At 35.4% G+C, this 18,906-nt stretch overlaps 4 protein-coding genes across 7 annotated transcripts; all 4 read right to left on the reverse strand.

Annotated features, from left to right (window-relative positions):
* Window positions 1-483: 483 nt before the first annotated feature.
* LOC108320598 (reticulon-like protein B22) lies at window positions 484-1,436 on the reverse strand. The gene is made up of 3 exons (XM_017552055.2): window positions 1,153-1,436; window positions 853-1,064; window positions 484-777 (listed from the first exon to the last, which is right to left on the reverse strand). The coding sequence occupies exons 1-3, from the start codon at window positions 1,410-1,412 to the stop codon at window positions 659-661; spliced, it is 591 nt and encodes a 196-aa protein (XP_017407544.1). The 5' UTR covers window positions 1,413-1,436; the 3' UTR covers window positions 484-658.
* Window positions 1,437-1,664: 228 nt separating this feature from the next.
* Window positions 1,665-5,548, reverse strand: LOC108320597 (uncharacterized). 2 transcript variants are annotated; one of them, XM_017552054.2, is made up of 7 exons: window positions 5,296-5,548; window positions 4,986-5,080; window positions 4,625-4,810; window positions 4,075-4,529; window positions 3,111-3,515; window positions 2,746-2,945; window positions 1,665-2,149 (listed from the first exon to the last, which is right to left on the reverse strand). In XM_017552054.2, exons 4-7 carry the CDS (start codon window positions 4,508-4,510, stop codon window positions 1,904-1,906), a joined length of 1,287 nt encoding a protein of 428 aa, XP_017407543.1. In that variant the 5' UTR covers window positions 4,511-4,529; window positions 4,625-4,810; window positions 4,986-5,080; window positions 5,296-5,548; the 3' UTR covers window positions 1,665-1,903. The 2 variants fall into 2 exon arrangements, with proteins under 2 accessions (XP_017407543.1, XP_017407542.1); XM_017552053.2 differs by having other exon boundaries at window positions 4,075-4,538.
* Window positions 5,549-8,115: 2,567 nt separating this feature from the next.
* On the reverse strand, window positions 8,116-13,567 carry LOC108320684 (probable plastid-lipid-associated protein 10, chloroplastic). Of its 3 annotated transcripts, XM_017552193.2 has the most exons (10): window positions 13,413-13,567; window positions 13,177-13,337; window positions 12,819-13,067; window positions 12,548-12,643; window positions 11,789-11,869; window positions 11,234-11,320; window positions 10,902-10,957; window positions 9,214-10,809; window positions 8,997-9,133; window positions 8,116-8,549 (listed from the first exon to the last, which is right to left on the reverse strand). In XM_017552193.2, exons 2-8 carry the CDS (start codon window positions 13,315-13,317, stop codon window positions 10,695-10,697), a joined length of 825 nt encoding a protein of 274 aa, XP_017407682.1. In that variant the 5' UTR covers window positions 13,318-13,337; window positions 13,413-13,567; the 3' UTR covers window positions 8,116-8,549; window positions 8,997-9,133; window positions 9,214-10,694. The 3 variants fall into 3 exon arrangements, with proteins under 3 accessions (XP_017407682.1, XP_052724565.1, XP_017407681.1); XM_052868605.1 differs by having other exon boundaries at window positions 8,997-9,128; window positions 13,177-13,555; XM_017552192.2 differs by having other exon boundaries at window positions 8,116-8,523; window positions 13,177-13,555.
* A 1,078-nt stretch (window positions 13,568-14,645) lies between these two features.
* On the reverse strand, window positions 14,646-18,681 carry LOC108320654 (26S proteasome regulatory subunit 8 homolog A). Its single transcript, XM_017552146.2, has 9 exons — window positions 18,309-18,681; window positions 18,120-18,217; window positions 17,471-17,695; window positions 17,196-17,258; window positions 16,931-17,094; window positions 16,190-16,346; window positions 15,897-15,995; window positions 15,674-15,784; window positions 14,646-14,986 (listed from the first exon to the last, which is right to left on the reverse strand). Exons 1-9 carry the CDS (start codon window positions 18,502-18,504, stop codon window positions 14,846-14,848), a joined length of 1,254 nt encoding a protein of 417 aa, XP_017407635.1. The 5' UTR covers window positions 18,505-18,681; the 3' UTR covers window positions 14,646-14,845.
* Between the last annotated feature and the right edge of the window lie 225 nt (window positions 18,682-18,906).

The following is an 18,906-nucleotide window of genomic DNA, read 5'->3' on the forward strand; positions in this document are numbered from 1 at the left end:
CCAAAAGCTTGAAGGCTTGAATATGATTGCTGTCAATATGTACCTGTGTACTTGGTTTGCATGTCTTAACTCCAGTGAAAAACTTCCAAAAATAGGTAATTTTTGTTATACTACAATTGGCTTCAATCTTGTATTATTATATGTAATTTTTGATATTAATCTGGTGTTCTTGTTACGCAAAAAGTTGCCTTGAAATAGAAGGCTTATTGACCAATTTAACAAAATTGATGAATCAAAATAACCAAAACCAGTAAATAAGACCCATAAGTTTTATATAAATTGAGCTTATATAAATTGGCAATCAAAAGAACCTACAAAAACAAAAAGGTTTAACTGAGAAGAATACTTGAAAACATAAACCCCTTTAAAACATCATTAGTTTTGTTCTAAAATTATAAAAAGATGAGTGAATATTTGAAATATTAGATGGCATGGGCATGCGAACCTAAACACAGTTTTGTACATTGCATAACAAGGAGTTGTATCAAGAAATAGCAACATGTTATAGAACATTGCTTTGAGGAGAAATTGGTGTTCTGAAAACATCTAGAGAACATATACATCGTATGTACAAGTAATTCAATTCAGTACAATACAATGCTAACCTAAATGATTAACAGAGTGATGTAGTTTCCAATGTGAAGCCCAAAAGGGGTTGTTACATGATCGTGTCTTGCTCTTCGCTGATGTCATTAGTTCTTCCGAAGAACCAGGCCACGGCGGAGCGAATTGATTGAGAGGACTCTGCTAATGTGTAAAGACAGAAGAAGCATAGCCCTGAGCAAAGAAAAGGACGGTGAGAATAGTATTATTGACAGGGACGAAGAGGGGAAGTAGAGAAGGAGTGGTTACCGGCATAGGCAACGGTGACACCAAGAGCGAATCTTCCAATTGCAGAGAAGAGATACAGGGAAAGGGTGACCTTAAGAAAGAGCCTCTTGTCGTGGCCGGTGGCGGCAACGCGGAGGACAGACTCGGCGGCGCCGACAGTGTTGGCTAACCATGCGACAACCGCATTGGCAGTGTCCTCGGAAATCTGCCACTCGAGGGGATCGACGGGAACCCTAGCAGAAAAGAAAAGAAACCCTAAACCTAAGGAAAAAAGTAATTGGGGGAAATTGAAATGAAAATGAAAAAGAGAACGGCACTGACTGTATGTTCATCTGGCGAAAGAGAAGACCGAGAATGGCGAGGGAGCAGAGAAGAACGATGAAGACGTCGGAGAGAAGAGAGAGAAGAGTCGAATTCCGATAAGCGCAGTGATAGTAAACAAGCGTCCCTATCACCAACGCTATCATCGCCTTCCCTGCTCCTTCTCCGCCCCTCCTTCTTTCATCCATAATTTTCTTTTCTTTCTTTTTCTCTTTCTCTTTCTCTTTCTTTTCAACCCGCTTCTTTTCTTTTCTTCCCATCCTATCCTTTTCTCACTCTCTTTCTCTCGTCCCTAATATAAACATTTTAAAAATCATTTATTACAACTAATTTTATTTTTTAAATAATTTTTTTTAAGCTAAAGTTCAGAGACACATCTGAAATCAGAGCAATGGTGGATCGATTGTTTTCTTCGCCTGTTTTATCTTAGCATCCAATCGTTTCAGACAAAAAAATGCATTTTTGTAGACATTAAATTTTGTCTAAGAACCAAGAACCAAGAACAAGAACAATCAGTGACAACTGTGTTTGTTGTTATATTGGGAGTTACAACAACTTGGAAACTCAGAATTTTGACAGAACAAGAGTACGCACATACATACATTTTAGATAACAGACAGAAAACCATTCATTCTTGCTCTCTCATTGTCATCACAGATCCTAGAAGCCCATTTGATGACTTTTTGTGTTGGCAACAATCATCGATCCAAGGAGAAAGAAAGAACTAAAGTACATTGACACTGATCCGAACCTAGCAAGGGAACAAGATGGGGCATGGATCCCTCTCTAACCTACCACTTGATAAATCCAGTTTTTTCATCTTTTCTTCACACCAAAACAGTTGTTCCCTGCTCATCCTCGTCATTCTCAGAACCCTTGATACCATCTTCACGTCAACAAGCCCAAGCAAAAGCTGAATGTCCTCATGCTTTAGTGGCCAACAATTCTTCTTCCAACCTTTTTTCTTTCTTCTCAGTTCCTTCAGCTTCACTACTTTCTGCATTTAGAAGACAACTTAGTCTTACAGTAGGTAAAGCAAAATAAATAATCAATTGGATCCATATTTGGTTGCAGTATAAGAGTGATCTCTGATCAGTTAAAATTTCTGCACATATTAAAAAGTTCCTTGACCCACCACCTATATGTCTCAACCTACTTAAAAAAACAAAAAATAGCAAGAGTAATCCGCCTTACACTTGTATTATAAAAAGCAAGAAACAAGGAATAACCATTCTTAAACTTTAATTAGAAGGTAAAAATAGCACAAAATCATTACGCTGAAACAATGGTTGATAGATTTGCTGATAAGAATCGATATTAGCATTTTCCTACCAGAACAAGCATATTAAAGAGCCATTTGTAGCAAGCCTTGAATATCAACCACACAGCATGTCAAATAGACAAGAACTGATGGAAAAGATGGGAGGTACAGTGATAAGAATATACGGTAAACTTTGGTGACTACCAAGTCTAAAAATCTTAAAATTGGGAGAGCCAATGCCCGCCATGCCAGCTAGTTGTCTCTGTGCTTCAAAAGTTTACTAGTATATTATAAAATTGCAAATTTATCACAAGGAAAGATTCTAAACTTACCTTTTCAAGAGTTGACTGAATCTGGTGTAGAGGAGTTGCTAGCTGGTTGTGATTTCCAAACAGGTTGGTTGTACCACTAGACTTTTTCTTGTCCCTTTTCAGGAAAAGATGGAATGTAAGGATAGAGCTTTCAATTATCCTGATCAGATCAGGAGCAAGAACTCTTATCTCCGAATCATCAGTTAATTCATGATCTGAGCCTGAATAGATTCATAAAGTTGAGCACTTATAGTGACACCAATACAAGCATGAGCACAAGAGCCAGAAAATCAAAATTACATTCATTGACAAGCAACCAGCAATTTATTAATTTAATTATTATTCAGTAGTATCCATGACACTCGAATGATTTTCAAGAAATTCACCTCGTATATTAGGAACTTGAAGCAGTTTAGGCAGTTTGTTCCTAGTGCGAGCATATATTTCAGCTCTACGGCCATGCTCAAAAGGTTCATTTTCTATAAACCTTTGTAATAAAACTTGGAACTGTTGAAACTCTTGTGCACTGTGGTTGTAACAGGTAGGATTATCATGTTGCCAAGATATCTTCTGACTCATATGAGAATACTGACAATGAAGTGCCTCCCAAGTCAAGCAAATTTGACCTACATATGCTGTTTCAATATCCTGGTAGGGATCATTCTCCGGCTGTTGAAGATGTTCAGTCTCATCATCAGGTTCTTCAAATTTTTTCAAGGAAAGACAACGAAGGGGAGAAGCCAACTTTTTTGATGCAGATCTTGGAGATGGAGTTGAAGTATGCTGTGAACCTGACACAGTGAGAGGGTGCAGCATATCACAAGATCCGACAAACACAAACATAACAGAAATACTACATTTTATCAGCAATTACAATTTGCAAATGGTAAAAGGGAGGCAAAAACATGGTTTTTACCAGAGAGCTTTACATATAAAACTAGATCATGCACATTCAACCATTGAACACAATTCCCGGAACTACGATTCTATTTGGGTTTTTTCCTGGGACGATGAAAAGTAAGCTAAACTGAATCCAGACATAGCTAAATCCAAGCTTACAAAAATGGAAGCTTTTCCTTGGTTTAATATTGGTTTTTTCCCAAAAGGAACATTAAGAGTCAATTTTCATCAGTCGTGCATTTTTGTCCTAATCGTGCATCATGTGACAAGTCCAGACAAAAACACCTAAACAAACGCAGAGCAGAAACTGAATTGGCATTCCCAACCACTAATACTAGCTACATATCAAACATACAGAGATGGCATCATGAAAGACTAGATAAACCGATTTTGTTTTCTTTTACTGTTCGCTTACCCTCACAAAAAATGATAGCAACAATAAAAATCTACCTTTGCCAGCTTCTCTAAGTTGTTGAGTGCTCATCCGATCAAATAATAGCATTCTTTCACAGTATTTTTCAAATACAGCATCGAAACCACGCCACCATTGCTGACCTTCTGCCTCCACATCCCTCCATTCATTTGAGCTTGTCTCTCCCTCTTCCTCTTCATCCTCCCCTTCCTCCGGGCAGGAATCTTCTTCAGGAATCAACACCATAAAACTGTTTCTTCTCAATTCTTTCAACCTTCTCTTAACCTCATTTGTAATAAAATCATCGTCATCCTCGGCTTCACCAGCAGAATCCGCATTTCCCGATTTAGACTGATCAGGACCGTCAGCGTTGAGCTTCGGTTCCTCGGGCTCAGCCACTGCCTTGTCTGACAAATTCTTTTCACCATCCGCTTTCGGAGATTTTCTGAACTTCTTCATTTTCAGAAACTCCATGCTTTATCACCTTACTTTCCTAAACAGACTATTCGAAGCTCAGCCACAATATTTTAAAATGTTTGACCAAAACCCACAATCAAATCCAATGGAAACACCAAACAAATAACTGACCCAAGAAATAGTAGTTTAGCTCTGCGACAATCAGCAACAAAGCGCAGCAGAACTTATGCGGAAGAAAAGAACCTTTATTTAGCTTGTTGTAAAGGCAAAACCTCCTAGATTCCGTACCAAGTTCCAAGACAAGACATCAGCGATGAAATGGCCAAACCAGCATATGGCACCGTAGAAATGTCACTCCTTTGAATTCAAATAGATGACAGAAATGAATCAATTAGTAGAGGAGTAGCAACCATTAGAAAAAAAAGAGCAAAAGTACAACCCCCCTTGATAGAAAAGGTGATAAAAGGAAAGTGGTGTCATTATGAACCCCACCCACCAAAATGCAACGCAAGAGATGGTCTATTCTTTATACCTTTGGCAGAAAACTAGGAATGCATTGAGCATTAACAGAGATCAGAGCTACCGACAGGGCAACTTCTCTCCGTGGTTATCACCCACATTCAACTTCTGAAACTCATCAACAATAAACAGCGGATGACAAAAATGTCAGATTTTTAGATGATTAAGATGATAAAGACTAAGATACACTAACACAATAGCTAGTACCAATTCCAAAACTAAAAAAAGAAAAAAAGAACATGCACTGCATTACATACCCACATGCAATGCATACACGAAAATGACCAACAAGGCAGAAAAAAAAAACATTATTTTACACTGACCAGAGGATTTGGGAAAGTTGATATGAAGATCAATGTGACAACATACGAGGAAAGGCACCCCAGAAGCCGAAACAGGGGAAAGAGAAACCCTAAGCTCGGAGAGAGCCGAAGAGAAGAGTGAAAAATAAACAAAAATGCAATAAATGTGAGAGAGAGTGCAGAGGGCAGAGAGCAGTGTGCAGTGAGCAGTGTGTTTTGTTTTGTTTGATTCCATTTCATCTCTCTCTTCCCATTTCATTTTCCTTTCATTTCCCAATACAATAAATTAAAAATGCAGGATTTGTATACGTTAAAAGCAAAACTGACACCATAAGCATAAATAAATACAGAAATAAAAATAAACATGATGTGTTTTGCTATTGTAAATGGAAATAGGAGCCAGCACTGTTCCCTATAAAAAAATTAAGAAATAAAAGAAGACAGTGTTACCGTACACAGAATATTGTAAGAAAGCCGCGAAAAAGTTGTTTTTAATTTTGTTTTGTTTTCACAGTCATAAAGATCCTCAATTTCTGTTTAACATCTCTTCCAATCTCCTAATCACCCCATCAAAATCAAATCTTTTTTCGTTAATCAAAACTTGAAAAAGTCAAATAATTTATGAAAATGGAAAACAAAAACAAAGATAACATTTTGAACTCTTAGCTTTGTTCATAAAGTAGTATAGATGAATGGATAAATGTCTTTTCAGAGCTGAAAAGTAGAAGAAAGATGTTTGTGTTTGTTGACCTCTGATTTCATCATTCCATTTAGTCCAAAAACCATAATTCACGTATACTCAATGCACCAGCCATAAGTAAGGCTTTTTTACGCAAGGGATCAATTTTATTACAAAATTATATATCTGGGTTAAGTTTTTAAAAAATTTAAAAATTATCAGAAAAGTCAAGTCGTGCTCATGAAACACGATTTTGTTAGGAAGAAATCTTCATATTTTGAGATGACTTTCGTCATATAAACTAAGTTGTGTGAGTAAAACAATATTTCAAATTGTGAGTGGGATGCGAGTTTTGCAATACCGAAGTCGTGTCTATGTATGATCACTTGAGTTGAATGTATATTAAAAATAAAACATTATAATATATTGTGACTTTCATATTAAATAAGTTTGCATTAAAGTTGTCATCGACAATTTTAGCTTATTTATGATTGTTATGAAATTGTGGTATTATTGCATATTGGATGTGAGAGTGTTTCTTTTTTTTTATTTTTCTTCAAAAAAATTGGAAAATTTAATGGGTAGTTGTGAATTGTTAAAAAACAACAAACATAAAGTTGATTAAAGAAATTATAATAAGTAAAAAGTTAAAATTAACAGAGGCAATGTGTTACTGAATAAACTCTAAATTCTAAAAATAATTGCAATGAAAACTATATATATATATATATATATATATATATAAGGATAATTTCAACTTAAAATCAATTTAACTAAAGTTACTATTCCAATGAAGTTCAGTTCAACTTAGTTAGACAAAAGTTACTATACACATTTGCAATTTCAATTATTTTTCAAAGAATTTGTTGCAAGCGTTTTTAGTTATAATTATTTTTAGAAGTTCTCACATCCAATAATGATTTAAGTTATAATTATTTTTAACAGGGGCTGACTTCGCTCAATAAGAAATTAAGTACATGATTAATTGAAAGTAATGCTTTGGAAGTCATCTTTCACTCTTATGACTTTATTTTTCACAAAGAAAACGTGTTTTTTTTTCACGATTTCATCTTCAAAAGTCATATCTCATCTCTTATCACAACTTTTTTGAAACTTTAAAACGAAATCATGCTTATGAAACACTACTTAACCATGTCTTTATCTTTTACTATTTTTTTATTCAAAAACAAAATTATTTATTTATTTTCAAAATTTTAAATGAATAATCAAATGTTCTATAATTTTAATGGTTTGCTAATTCTTCTCAATGCAATATTTAGACTTAAAAAACCATTTTATTAGTGTAAAGTTGGTACAATTGTCAAAATTAAGTGCTTTTATTACTCGTTTTGTTAATTGATTTCCTTTCTCTTTTATTCGATTTCTTTTCCTCTTTTACACTGATCTTCTCTTGGCTAGCCTTTCTCTTAGATGTTAAAGTGATGGAAAATCCATATAACAATGGAGGAACACAAGACACACCACCACCAATTCTTCTCACACAGTAACAGAGGACCCTTGCAGATTATTATGCAGGAAATGGATCAATCTATTTCAAACTTTGTTTAGTGCACACTCTTGGACGTAGAAACAGAGACCAAATCCCGCTTTGTTGGGATATCTGACACAACATCAATTCACGAGACTTGATCATGAAACCCTTATGTTCCTGTTGGAGATTTTCTAGGGATTTGTAACACAGTATAAATGCATCAAGTGACAAATGGATAGTAAAACAACTACTGCATGACTCCAATATTTTCCACATTAGAGTCTTCACAATCTAAAATTACCATTTCCATATTTCATCAAGGAGCATCTTAATTCCTATATGATGCTTGAGAGATGTAAAAGGTTTTGCTTAAGAGACGTGAAGTTAATGAATTTACTCAAACAAGCCTGTTTTTAAAATGTGTGAAGCCATACAAACATACTTTTTAATGTCGCAGCTGGTGATTACATTATGAATCAAACTTCTGATGAAGTGACTAACCTTATGCATATCACCATGAAAAGTTATTATAAAATGCAATATGCCATAACCTCAATGACTAGAGAAGGAAGTTTTTAAGCTAAATTCCCACTATGCAATGTTAGTTCAACAAAAGTTTCTCACCCAACAAACTAAAGATTTGGAGAAGCAAACAACTCAAGAGTTCCAATTACTACAAATCATTAGATATGTTAGAAAATTTGTTTACTCCAATAGCACATTTAAATTATATTCTAAATATAATAGTACATCACCCTTGAAATCGAAGGACGCACCAAGAAAAAAATGGGAGCAAAAGCGTTTGATGTGATCAATTGGGATCTCAGAGCTGGTCCATTCTAGAGATACGTGAATGAAGGTATAGATATATACTTTTTTTGTTAAAAGAAAAAGGCGCCATTTTATCCGCAGAAAGGTTAGGTTCATTGGTATCTGCTAGTAACCTAACCAAGAAGATGGTATATGCTGAAACCTGCTTTTGGCACATGCCAACATATCATAATAATCTGATTGGTTGAAGCAATCACGAAAATCAGTAAAAAGCTTCTCAAACACCCTCCACTGTACTTCTAATGATCTGGTATAAGGGAATGGAAGAAAAACCTGCTCAAAATAACAACTAAAACGATTCAAAGGAAATGACCATAACATATGAACAAACTAATGACTGGTGAATTACATAACAAATAGCCAGCAAGAGAACATACACATTTGAAATTGCTACCTGTGATTTCAATTTAGATGATGACATGTACAATCACGCTATACATTTGAATGGTATAAGCATAAGATGGAAACAAGATGTAAGATAAGTTGAGAGGTGAACAAAGAGGTAACAGATGTGGAGAAGTGTAGAAACATGTGTTGCAGAAAACATTTGAAGGGGAAATGAACAAGAAGTTAATTACATTACATCAGTAAGGAATTCATAAGGAAAAAACAAGTTAGGTTTGAGTGAAAAGAAAAGAAAAGCATGTGTTGGTTGGTTGCATCTTCTGCCAATCAGATTTTTTTTTTATCAGAGCAACAGAAAGAAAGACAGAGACTTACATCCCCTTCATGGGCAAGGCGTTTAAGCATGGAAAATGTGTGGTGGTTGTCGTCCAAATTGTGGAGGACAGCAAGCCAAATCCGAGAAGCAAGTTGGTGGGCGATTTCTCGGGACTTGCCGCAGGCAATGAACTGATCTGATAAATAGAAGAGTTGAGATGTGACGAAAAGATAGAACAAGTATGAAGAAGAAGAGTGAAGTGTGATTAGCACATACCAATGATGGTTCCATGAAGAATTCCACTGTGGGGAGGCATAATGAAAAGTTGAAGTTGGTGTTTCAAGAAGAGATAAGTGTGGCCCACGATCTCGTGAAAGTGATGGTGTAGTTGCAAATTGTGAGGATGAGAAGCAAAGATGCGTTGAGCAATGTATAAAGCCGTGAATCTGGTCTTGGAGTTGTTGGGTAGAGGAATGGGGCCTGGCCATGGGAGAGGGAGAGAAGGGACTGCCATGAGTGGATAATGGTAGGAAAGTGCAGCTTGCCAGAAGCATTCACAATTAGAGCTGAGAAGACTGGCCCAGTGCTTATTAACGCATGCTATCTGCTCCCACTCTCCTATTCCCCCTCTCACCAATATCTCTATCAACACATCATCAGGAATCTTCCCAATCTCACCTACCTCTTCTTCTTCTTCATCCCTCTTATTCTGCTCCCTTCCCTCATCCCCTTCGTCCATCAGTTCAACTTTTCACACCGTCGCTCTTTCTTTCAATCAGTCAGACCCCAAACTGATAACACAAGCACTCTACTATTCTATTATTTAATTCTCCACAAGTTCCAGCGAATGGACTGAATGGGTTCCCATATTCGTGCCCATCTCCATCTTCCCTATTCCATTGGCCGTCTGCAGGCTTAATCATACTCTACAAGGGTAATAGTTAGGAGGGCTAACTGGGGCCCTGGTGATGAAATCATTCCTCCGTCTGATTTATGTTTTGTTTACAATTTTTGTTTAAATGATGCTTTCATTGACTTGTTCAAATGCGTAATTGGAATTTGAAAAGATATCAGCTACCAATCTGATTGATACACGTACACACTCAGTAGTCCCAACAACTGATACAATTTTTTTAATTTTCTGGTCCACATGACATACCAACAATGATCTATAGATATTACTACCTAGAATTTACAAATAAACCTGATAAGATAATAACAGATAAAACTAACAAGATATAATATTATCCATCTTATGCAGCGTAAAATGATTACAAGACACAATAGTATATAGCAGGATAGGGCTCCTTATCTTCCCACAAATTGTACAACTTATATTAACATTTCCACTTTCTCACCATCTGACTTTGCCAATATAATACTATCCATCTCATGAAGCGTAAAATGATTACAAGACTCCTGCACAGTACATAGCAGGATCAGGCTCATTATCCTCTTCCCAGAAGTTGTATAACGTATATTAACATCTCCAATTCTACAACTAACACTCACCTCTTACTTTGCCAATATATAACGAATTCAATAGAAACAGTGCAAATATACATAAAGAAAAAGAAATTCAAATAAAGTCAACACAACAACTGGATATAATAGCCTTCTTTAGTAGCCAGAACTCCTTCTGTACTATATGACTCTGGTCAATTTCTCGCTCTAAATGAGTCCACTCCCATCCACAAAAGGTCATTAAGTGTTATGGCCGGCAAACAGTATAAGTTTTGAGAACTTCCCAATGCTCATCAGTAGAGAGATTGCGCTCTGGTAAAAACAAATACCCCCCCTCCACCAACTGCACGACCCAAAAGCATATTATCATCCAAATAACTGAGGTAGTATAGTCCTCCCACCGATTCCCTACAATTAAAAAAATCATCATATATGTTTTTATCAAAAAAAAAAAACAAAAAAAAACACAGTATCTCAATAAAGTAGCCCGTATGACATACCTTCCTGGATCTCTCACAGGGATTTGAGCTTTGAAAGTGCGGAGAAATTGCAAAATCTGCAGGAGAAAGACACAATTATGTGTAATCTATAAACATTGTCTGTCTCACTGTATAAACAAAATATGTTAGCAAACAATTTTGACTTATGCACTAGTTCTCATGCAGATCACAATCATATTGGATCATTCCCATAAAGTATGGCACCAAAGATTGGAGCAAAGAACAGGCTTTGTGACATAAGTTACCGGTGTCAATGATATCCACATCCTATGCCATGAATAGGCACATTAAAATTAACATCCAAATACAACCATAACCTAAGGTTGACTTACCTGAAGACTTATAAAAGATCGAGGTAGTATTGCTGGAGCTATTACAGCCTGCAGCTCTTCACTAATATTTATATCTTGAACTGTGATCTGCCAGGTATAAATTGCATATTTCGACCAATGTTATAACAGCATCAGACCAATTAAAGAAAAAACATTATATTCATACCCAAATACCAATAGTAAGTGGCCTTTCTTTATCTTAGTTCAGAAATAGCCTGGCATTTCCATTGAACTCTTTACACTTTCTTTAGAAATAAATACTGACTCAAACCGCATGATAAAATTCAGAAATAGAACACGGAAAAAATGTTATAACATAAAATGAAAACCAAAACTAATGTGGATGATCATTCCATAAGTTTCAAACCAGTTACGTAGAAGAGAAATTATGTATATTCTAAAAAACCCAGCATCTATTTAGACAGATATTGCACCTCAACTGTAGTATAAAGAATGCTCAAGAAAGTGAAAATGATTACCTCTTGAAACTGCAGGTATATATCACGGACACATACAAAATTAAACTTGGCGGATACAAGCAGTGAAAATTATTACCTCTTGAAACTGAAGGTATATATTACGGACAGATACTACGTTAAACTTGGCGGATACAAGCAGTGTAGCACCTTCTTGTTCCTATATGAAGAAGAACAAGAACTTATTAATTTTGGGTTCATGGAGAGAGCACCAAAGCTCAAGCTGAAGTATTTCGTCTAATTTCATTTTTCCAACAAATTAGCAAGAGAGGTTCACATTTGAACAAACCCTTTAAAACAAACACTATAGAAGTTAGAGTTTTCAACCAAAACAGAGATCTTGAACTTATCCATTGGGCCTATTGTAACAAAGGTTAAAACCATAAAGTATAACTTATGTTCCAAGAGAACGAGAAAAAACAAAGGGGAAGTCCAAATGTTCTTATCCAATTTTAATTTTAATTTTTCTTTTTCACCTAGGATGTAAGTATACTCATCTCTCATTAAAAGCAATCCTTTATGCAATGCATCTTCAAGGAGTAGACAGTAAAAATTTCAATTAGATAAAAGAAAATATAAGTGACAGAAATACATAAGACAGTTTGTATTTCCACCCAGAATTCCAACAGAACATATTCAATATCCAACTGAGTTTAATATAACCTCTTCATAATATTGTAGAAATAGAAAGGAAGTAAATAATTGACTAGCGAACTGTGATGCTAGTAAAAATAAAAGTCACAATCCAGTACCGGAACACTGAACTTTAGGACTTTGTCATGTATTATGAAGTAGCAGAAAACAGGACAGGAAAAAGTAAAAGAAGGCATAGTTTCACCTCTAACAAATTTGGAATACTCCAACGAACAACATTGCGGATAATACCTCCATTAGATTGATCACGACATTCAAATTTTTGAAAGATCTGTCCAACCTATCTCAACATGAAAGCAAATGAAGAAACAAAACGGTAAGCAGGGTGTTAGAGATTCATTTTTACCTCTAAACCTTGCATTAATTACAGAATGGTGAGTGCAAAGATAAGTTGAATAAAGAAAGCATAGACAATAGATTTGAGATGGTGAAATTGAAAGTGCATTGGTATGTACTTCAAAGAAAGGAAGTGTAGCAGCAGCTTGGAGAAGAATGAGAACATCGGGGGCAGAAGTGTACTGGAGGCGCCATGTTCCATCCAACTTAGCCAGATTGATGGGGTCACCCATGTTACGGCTTTCCACATTCACCAGAGCCTCCTCAATAGAGGAGCGTTGATCAGGAGTTGTTAAGAGACCCCTTTGCGTGTCTTGGACAGAGGTCAGAAGTAGATGCTTTTTGCTCTCTAATTCAGAATCATATGCCTTAAAATAAACCCAAAAACAAAAACAAACAAACAAAAAAGTGGCTTGTAATGCCTTGCCATGCCATGGTAAACTTAACCGGTGGAAAGGAAGAGTGAGAAACACGAACCAGAGCAGAAGGCACGGAGAAGTTCCTAACAGTGAAAGGTTTGTTCAAAATCAAAAGCCGGGAATTGAAATTAGGTCTTCTGGTTGTGAAAGTGGAAGACAGAGACGGTGGGTACAAGGCTGAATGAAAAGCCAGCTCCATTGCAGCAGAAACAGGACAACCTATACTATGTTTCACACAACATGACACAACACAAAGAATCCATAGCCGAATGAAGGATGAATTAGATTCATTACCTTTCCCTTGTTTTTGTTAATTGAGTGGCTGCTTCTACTTGGCTACCACATCCACTCTCATTTATGCATTAACTCAGAAATCAGAGAGATAAGATGGATGATACAATACAACCAACACAATAAATTTTTATTCAAATTACTCGTGATGTTTGATCTATTATTAGTATTTTCCTTTTCTTATAACGGTATAATTTGAGAGACTGATGATTAATTTTATGTTAACGTTCTACAATGATTAAATAGGTTGCTAAAATTCTGTAATTATTAATTTTAGCCATTTAAACTAACAAAAATGAAAATGTGACTCACGGTCCCAGAACCACACATGCCAAAAAATAATCAAAATAATTAAAATATGTTTATTGAGAAAGGAAAATAAAATAATTTCGTGAAAAATATTTGAGGGACATATAATTTGCTTACACCACCTAAAGTGATGGAAAAAATTTAGAATTATACAATATATATAGTGATAGAAAATAAAACAGTTATGATGTATTTACAAAAAAGAATCGATTTGTATTCTCCAATCTTCATATCTATAACATTTCTGAGAAAGAGTCCAAACCATACTTTTAGTGAATATAAATTTTGCCTTATAATATTATCATTGATTCTATATGTAATTTGGCCTTAAAACGTATTTAAGTTTCTTATGTTATAGAAAGAACTGTAGAGAAAATAACTAATTCTTAAAAATCACATAAGTTCTTTACATTCCAAAAATTAATTTTAAAATAATAATAAAAACTTACCAAACAATAAATCGTTATATTTTAAATAGACGAACACATTGAATATACGTAGTTTCCCATATAAAACAGTGATACCCTTATCTTCAACAACTGTGCTCTTAACAACAAAATATAATCTTCCTTAAAATTAACAAATTAATCTTCAAAATCATTTTAATCAATTAGTAAAATTTACAACTAAATTAATTTAAAATTTCCCAAATAATATTACATTTGAGTTTTATTAATTTGAATTTGATAAATTAATATTAATTTAAAAATTTATTAGAATTGCAAACCTGGAAGGAACCATAAAAATATATCGTTACTAACTATAACTTATTATATAACAAACTTATTAACTTCCATAATAATTATCTTAAAAAATTATATTTAAATAATGGTATAAAACTTAATATTATATCATCTTCATTACCAAATTTATTAATATATCAGTTATTTTCACTGGTTTAGACTACATAGTGGTCTTTAATGAGAATTTTTGTAAAATACTCTATAAATGTTGTGTGCAGTACGAAGACACAGAATGAAGAAACTCAACTGGAAAGAATCATTTGGTACATAACATGGTAAACTTAAATCAAAAGGAAAAAACCAATGCCACCGTAAATTGAAACCCTAAGGTGATTTTGTTGTCCGACTTAACAAGATAAGTGCACCAGAAACATAAAATAAAAATCACTTCCACAACTTCCGCAATGACATATTTTTTTCAGTCTCCTTTTTCATCACCTTGGCCACAGCCATCTCAAAATCCTCCTGAGTCACGTGTACCCTCCTCTCCCTCAAAGCAAACATACCGGCTTCAGTGCATACAGCCTGAATACGAGACATAATTTGAGTATTAGTCAGGCTCAGATACTGAAATAATTCATTGATTTAAACACTGACAAACTAAATTGTTCTGCGCTTGCGTTATTATAAATACTTAAATTCATTATGATGTATGACCGATTTCGTTTCACATTCTGTAACAAAAACACTACATTCGGGCTTACTTGTTTTATTTCCTCATCAATTCTAGCAGCATTGCTGATTTTTTTGGATATTATAATGGGTTCTCTTGTCAAATCGTAATAAAATCTCACTATTATATACAAGGCTCAGCATCCTGTGTAATGCTAATCGATGTCAAATATCTCAACTTGTTACTAACCCATTATAAAATCTCCCAATCACAAAACAGTGGTTTATTCTTGCTACTGTTTCCCTGTATTCATACGTCCACTAAGCATACCATACTCATTCTGTATCGTCTGTCTTGGTGGCTCAATATTCTGCAATAAACACTCTCATGTGATAATGGACCACTATTTTTAATGTATTCCATTTGATCAAAGTCGTTTCTAACATTTTGACCATTTTCACGGTATCTAGGCACAAACGAACTCACATTTTATTTATTCTAACTCTTGAGCAATAAATATACGAGATCAGCAACACCATCACAAATTGCTTCAAGAAGGACATATAGCAGATGGGGAAAAATGCAAATGAACAAAATACCTTAAGTTCAGCACCAGATGCTCCATTCATCTTCTCAGCAATCTTCTTTAAATCAATGCCACGCATTAAATTCATTCTCCTTGAATGGATTTTCAAAATATCCAGCCGAGACTGCATAAACAAATACAGTTATTTTCAGGAATATTAGTTATGAATGCACCAGGTGCACCTTTTATCCCATTACAAATATATTAACAAGTAAGATGTAGGAAAAAAGGAACACCTCTTCATTAGGGTTAGGAAATTCAATCTTCCTATCAATCCGTCCAGGTCTAAGGAGAGCTTGATCCAAGATATCAATCCTATTTGTTGCCATCAAAACCTACAATTTGAAAAATTATCTTCAGAACCTCCACAAAGAATTGTGAAGTTATCTCAAATGCACTACATACAGTAAATAATATTTGAAATGTTCAACTGGTTCAAGTTTCTATTTATAACAGTGGACATCAGACTAGTTTTAAAATCCCCCATTTTCCCTTAATAGTACAGTATAACAGATACAACTCCCTTTACCTTGATCTTATTTGAAGCTTCAAATCCATCCAACTGGTTGAGAAGTTCCAGCATAGTACGCTGTACCTCACTATCACCATTGCCACTTCCAGATTCCATCCGAGCAGATCCAATGCTGTCGATTTCGTCCATGAAGATAATTGATGGAGCATGTTCCCTGTCAAGAAGACAAGAGTTGCATAATAATATTTACATATGAAAACTGATTAGGCAAGTCAGCAAATAACAAAATTGAAAGTTTATGAATAAAATGTGTTAATCATAACTTCTTAAGGAGAATAAAAATGTCCTTCCTTCCCTTTACAAATGCACTTATTAGTGGAAATTGTAAAAAAGACAATACTCACACCGAATCCCATCAGCACCTGATACATTGTATGCATCTAAGACCAAATTTGACAATCAAAACCTAAGATACTATGCTTCAATCTTTGCTCTGGGTCAAGTTAACCCATCCCCTCTTAAAACTATCCCCAACTAACAGTCATAAAGCCAATGAGACTTCATATTTAGAAGAATGCTAGAAACACACACTACCGCATTAGTTAAAGTTTATTGAAAGCTACATAACAAAGAGAGGCTCATCAAATGATTGGGAAACCCCACAATTATTTTTTTTTTTGCGGTTTTCAATCAATTAGAACGAGAGAGTCTATTGCTAGCATTTCTCTTGTTTTTATCCTTTTTACTTTGGTATAAACAGATAAGAAGAACAAAGGAACCTAAACAATGAGTACAAACCTGGCCATAACGAAAAGTTCCCTGACCATTCTAGAACCTTCTCCAATGTACTTCTGAACCAATTCAGAACCAGACACCCTTATGAACGTACAGTCAGTATGATGCGCCACTGCCCTAGCCAACAACGTTTTACCTGTACCAGGTGGCCCATACAGCAGGACACCCTTTGATGTGTTCAAGAGATTCAGCAAATAGAAAATTAACATCCAAAGTTTGCTGATTGAATGACATAGAATTTAACATCAACTACAAATTGAGGGACTACCTTTGGTTGTGCAATTCCAAGACTCTCAAAGAGCTCAGGATGCTTAATTGGTAGCTCGATAACCTACATAGTTAACCACGTATATGAGGCCCAAAAAAATTACTGATCTTTTCTAATGTATAATGTATATATACGCAGAAAAATATGTCCATACAGAAAATAACACAAGTGATGCATGGACAAACACAGATGGATTGATAGAAACATCAGGTCCTACCCGTGAGAGATTTTGAACATTAAATGCTAATAAAATTGAAAAGCTCTATGCAGTGTACCTCCTTGATTTCTTTGATTTGCTGGTCTAAACCACCAATCATGTCATACGTAGAATCAGGAACTTTCTCAACTTTCATCAGATTGACCAACGGATCAACTTTACTGGGCAGAACTAAATGAAGAACATAGCTATCATTGCGAAGTGCAACTCTAGTGGATGGAGTGATCTTTGTAATGTCAATATTTTTGTCAATGTCGACAACATATTTTCCTTCTGGGTGGACCTGAGAAAAAGTAAAGGAAAATCAGCACTTTATCTTGGTTCTGATCCTGCATTTTACTAATTTCACAAATAAACATGCAGACCCAACCATCCGATGAAGTCAAACGTTTGTGACTAACAGATGAAAATAAATGATGCAGTGTCGTTTGATACATCTTTTCAGAACTAAACATTGCTTTAAATAATCCAACAACAGTCAGTGATACTTGAGGATGGAAAAAGTTTGCAACCAAGCAAACGCAAATGTTGTAGAGTTGAAAAGCAGGAGATCATAAATATAAACATAGATCTATAAAAGAATTAGCAAAATAGTATTTAAGTGTACACTCATACACCAAAAGGAGATTCATATTTATAAATATAATTGGAGAGTGCTAAAGAAAGATGACCAAAAATGAAAGAAAAGAGAGAAATGAGGATGTGACCTTGACAAGGACTTTGTTCTTGCCCATCACTTTGACAACTTCACCAACATAGGAGCCAGGCTCCTGAAGAAGCTGCAACTCTTCGCGTAGCATCCTCACTGCCGGAATTGAAATGAAAAAGAAAGATGAATAGAATTAGATAAGGGAAACCGAAAGAATAAAGTAGGGCTAGGGTTAGGGTTAGCGGACCCCTGGAATTGAGCTCGTTACGCTGAGCCTCAAGACGGTTGAGGTTATGCGTCTTTTGACGGAGAAGGAGCTGATGCTCGTGGATGTTGAGAGAATAGTAGTGGCGGAGACCCTCGCCCTGCTTGGTGGGCTTGGCGGAGCAATTCTCCTCCGGCACACCCTCCACATGCTTCACTTCAACTCCCGCAAGAGCCATAGATACAAAGATAGATCTCTCTCTGCCTTTCGGCGATGAAAATCAGAGCAAAACCCAAACCACCACCTTCCCGATCCTCTCTCTTCTTCTCTTCTCTTCTCTTCTCTCTTCCCGGCTTATGTCGGTCTGTACAAAGAAAATACCAAAAACAAACCGGTTCAAGTACTGCTACTTGCCTTGCCGAACAATACAACCAATTTCACTCCCATTCTTCTATTGGGCCCTTCTGCTTTTCATGGGCTCTATAGCCCACCAATATTTCTTGTCACCAAAAAAGGCCCGTGTTAACCCAATATCCACTGTTTTGGGCCCATTCAGTTAATATAAACTAAGGACAAAAAGGTCAAATCCAATCTGGGAAAATAATTCATTACTTAGCATTTATTAATTAATTGATTGAAA

This window comes from Vigna angularis, chromosome 9 (assembly GCF_016808095.1).
Source record: "Vigna angularis cultivar LongXiaoDou No.4 chromosome 9, ASM1680809v1, whole genome shotgun sequence".
Taxonomy (NCBI): Eukaryota; Viridiplantae; Streptophyta; class Magnoliopsida; order Fabales; family Fabaceae; genus Vigna; species Vigna angularis.

Coding starts and splice junctions, on each gene's coding strand:
- LOC108320598 (XM_017552055.2), bottom strand. CDS start 1,412: ATGGGAAGAAAAGAAAAGAAGCGGGTTGAAAAGAAAGAGAAAGAGAAA. Junction 1,065..1,152: donor TTTCGCCAGATGAACATACA/GTCAGTGCCGTT, acceptor CTTTTCTGCTAG/GGTTCCCGTCGATCCCCTCG. Junction 778..852: donor TGTCACCGTTGCCTATGCCG/GTAACCACTCCT, acceptor TTCTTTGCTCAG/GGCTATGCTTCTTCTGTCTT.
- LOC108320597 (XM_017552054.2), bottom strand. CDS start 4,510: ATGGAGTTTCTGAAAATGAAGAAGTTCAGAAAATCTCCGAAAGCGGAT. Junction 3,516..4,074: donor ACTTAGAGAAGCTGGCAAAG/GTAGATTTTTAT, acceptor TCACTGTGTCAG/GTTCACAGCATACTTCAACT. Junction 2,946..3,110: donor TCAAGTTCCTAATATACGAG/GTGAATTTCTTG, acceptor GAATCTATTCAG/GCTCAGATCATGAATTAACT.
- LOC108320684 (XM_017552193.2), bottom strand. CDS start 13,317: ATGGAGCTGGCTTTTCATTCAGCCTTGTACCCACCGTCTCTGTCTTCC. Junction 13,068..13,176: donor TCTCCGTGCCTTCTGCTCTG/GTTCGTGTTTCT, acceptor GTTTATTTTAAG/GCATATGATTCTGAATTAGA. Junction 10,810..10,901: donor CCTGTGAGAGATCCAGGAAG/GTATGTCATACG, acceptor TTTTAATTGTAG/GGAATCGGTGGGAGGACTAT.
- LOC108320654 (XM_017552146.2), bottom strand. CDS start 18,504: ATGGCTCTTGCGGGAGTTGAAGTGAAGCATGTGGAGGGTGTGCCGGAG. Junction 17,696..18,119: donor AGAACAAAGTCCTTGTCAAG/GTCACATCCTCA, acceptor ACTTTTTCTCAG/GTCCACCCAGAAGGAAAATA. Junction 17,095..17,195: donor TTGGAATTGCACAACCAAAG/GTAGTCCCTCAA, acceptor AACACATCAAAG/GGTGTCCTGCTGTATGGGCC.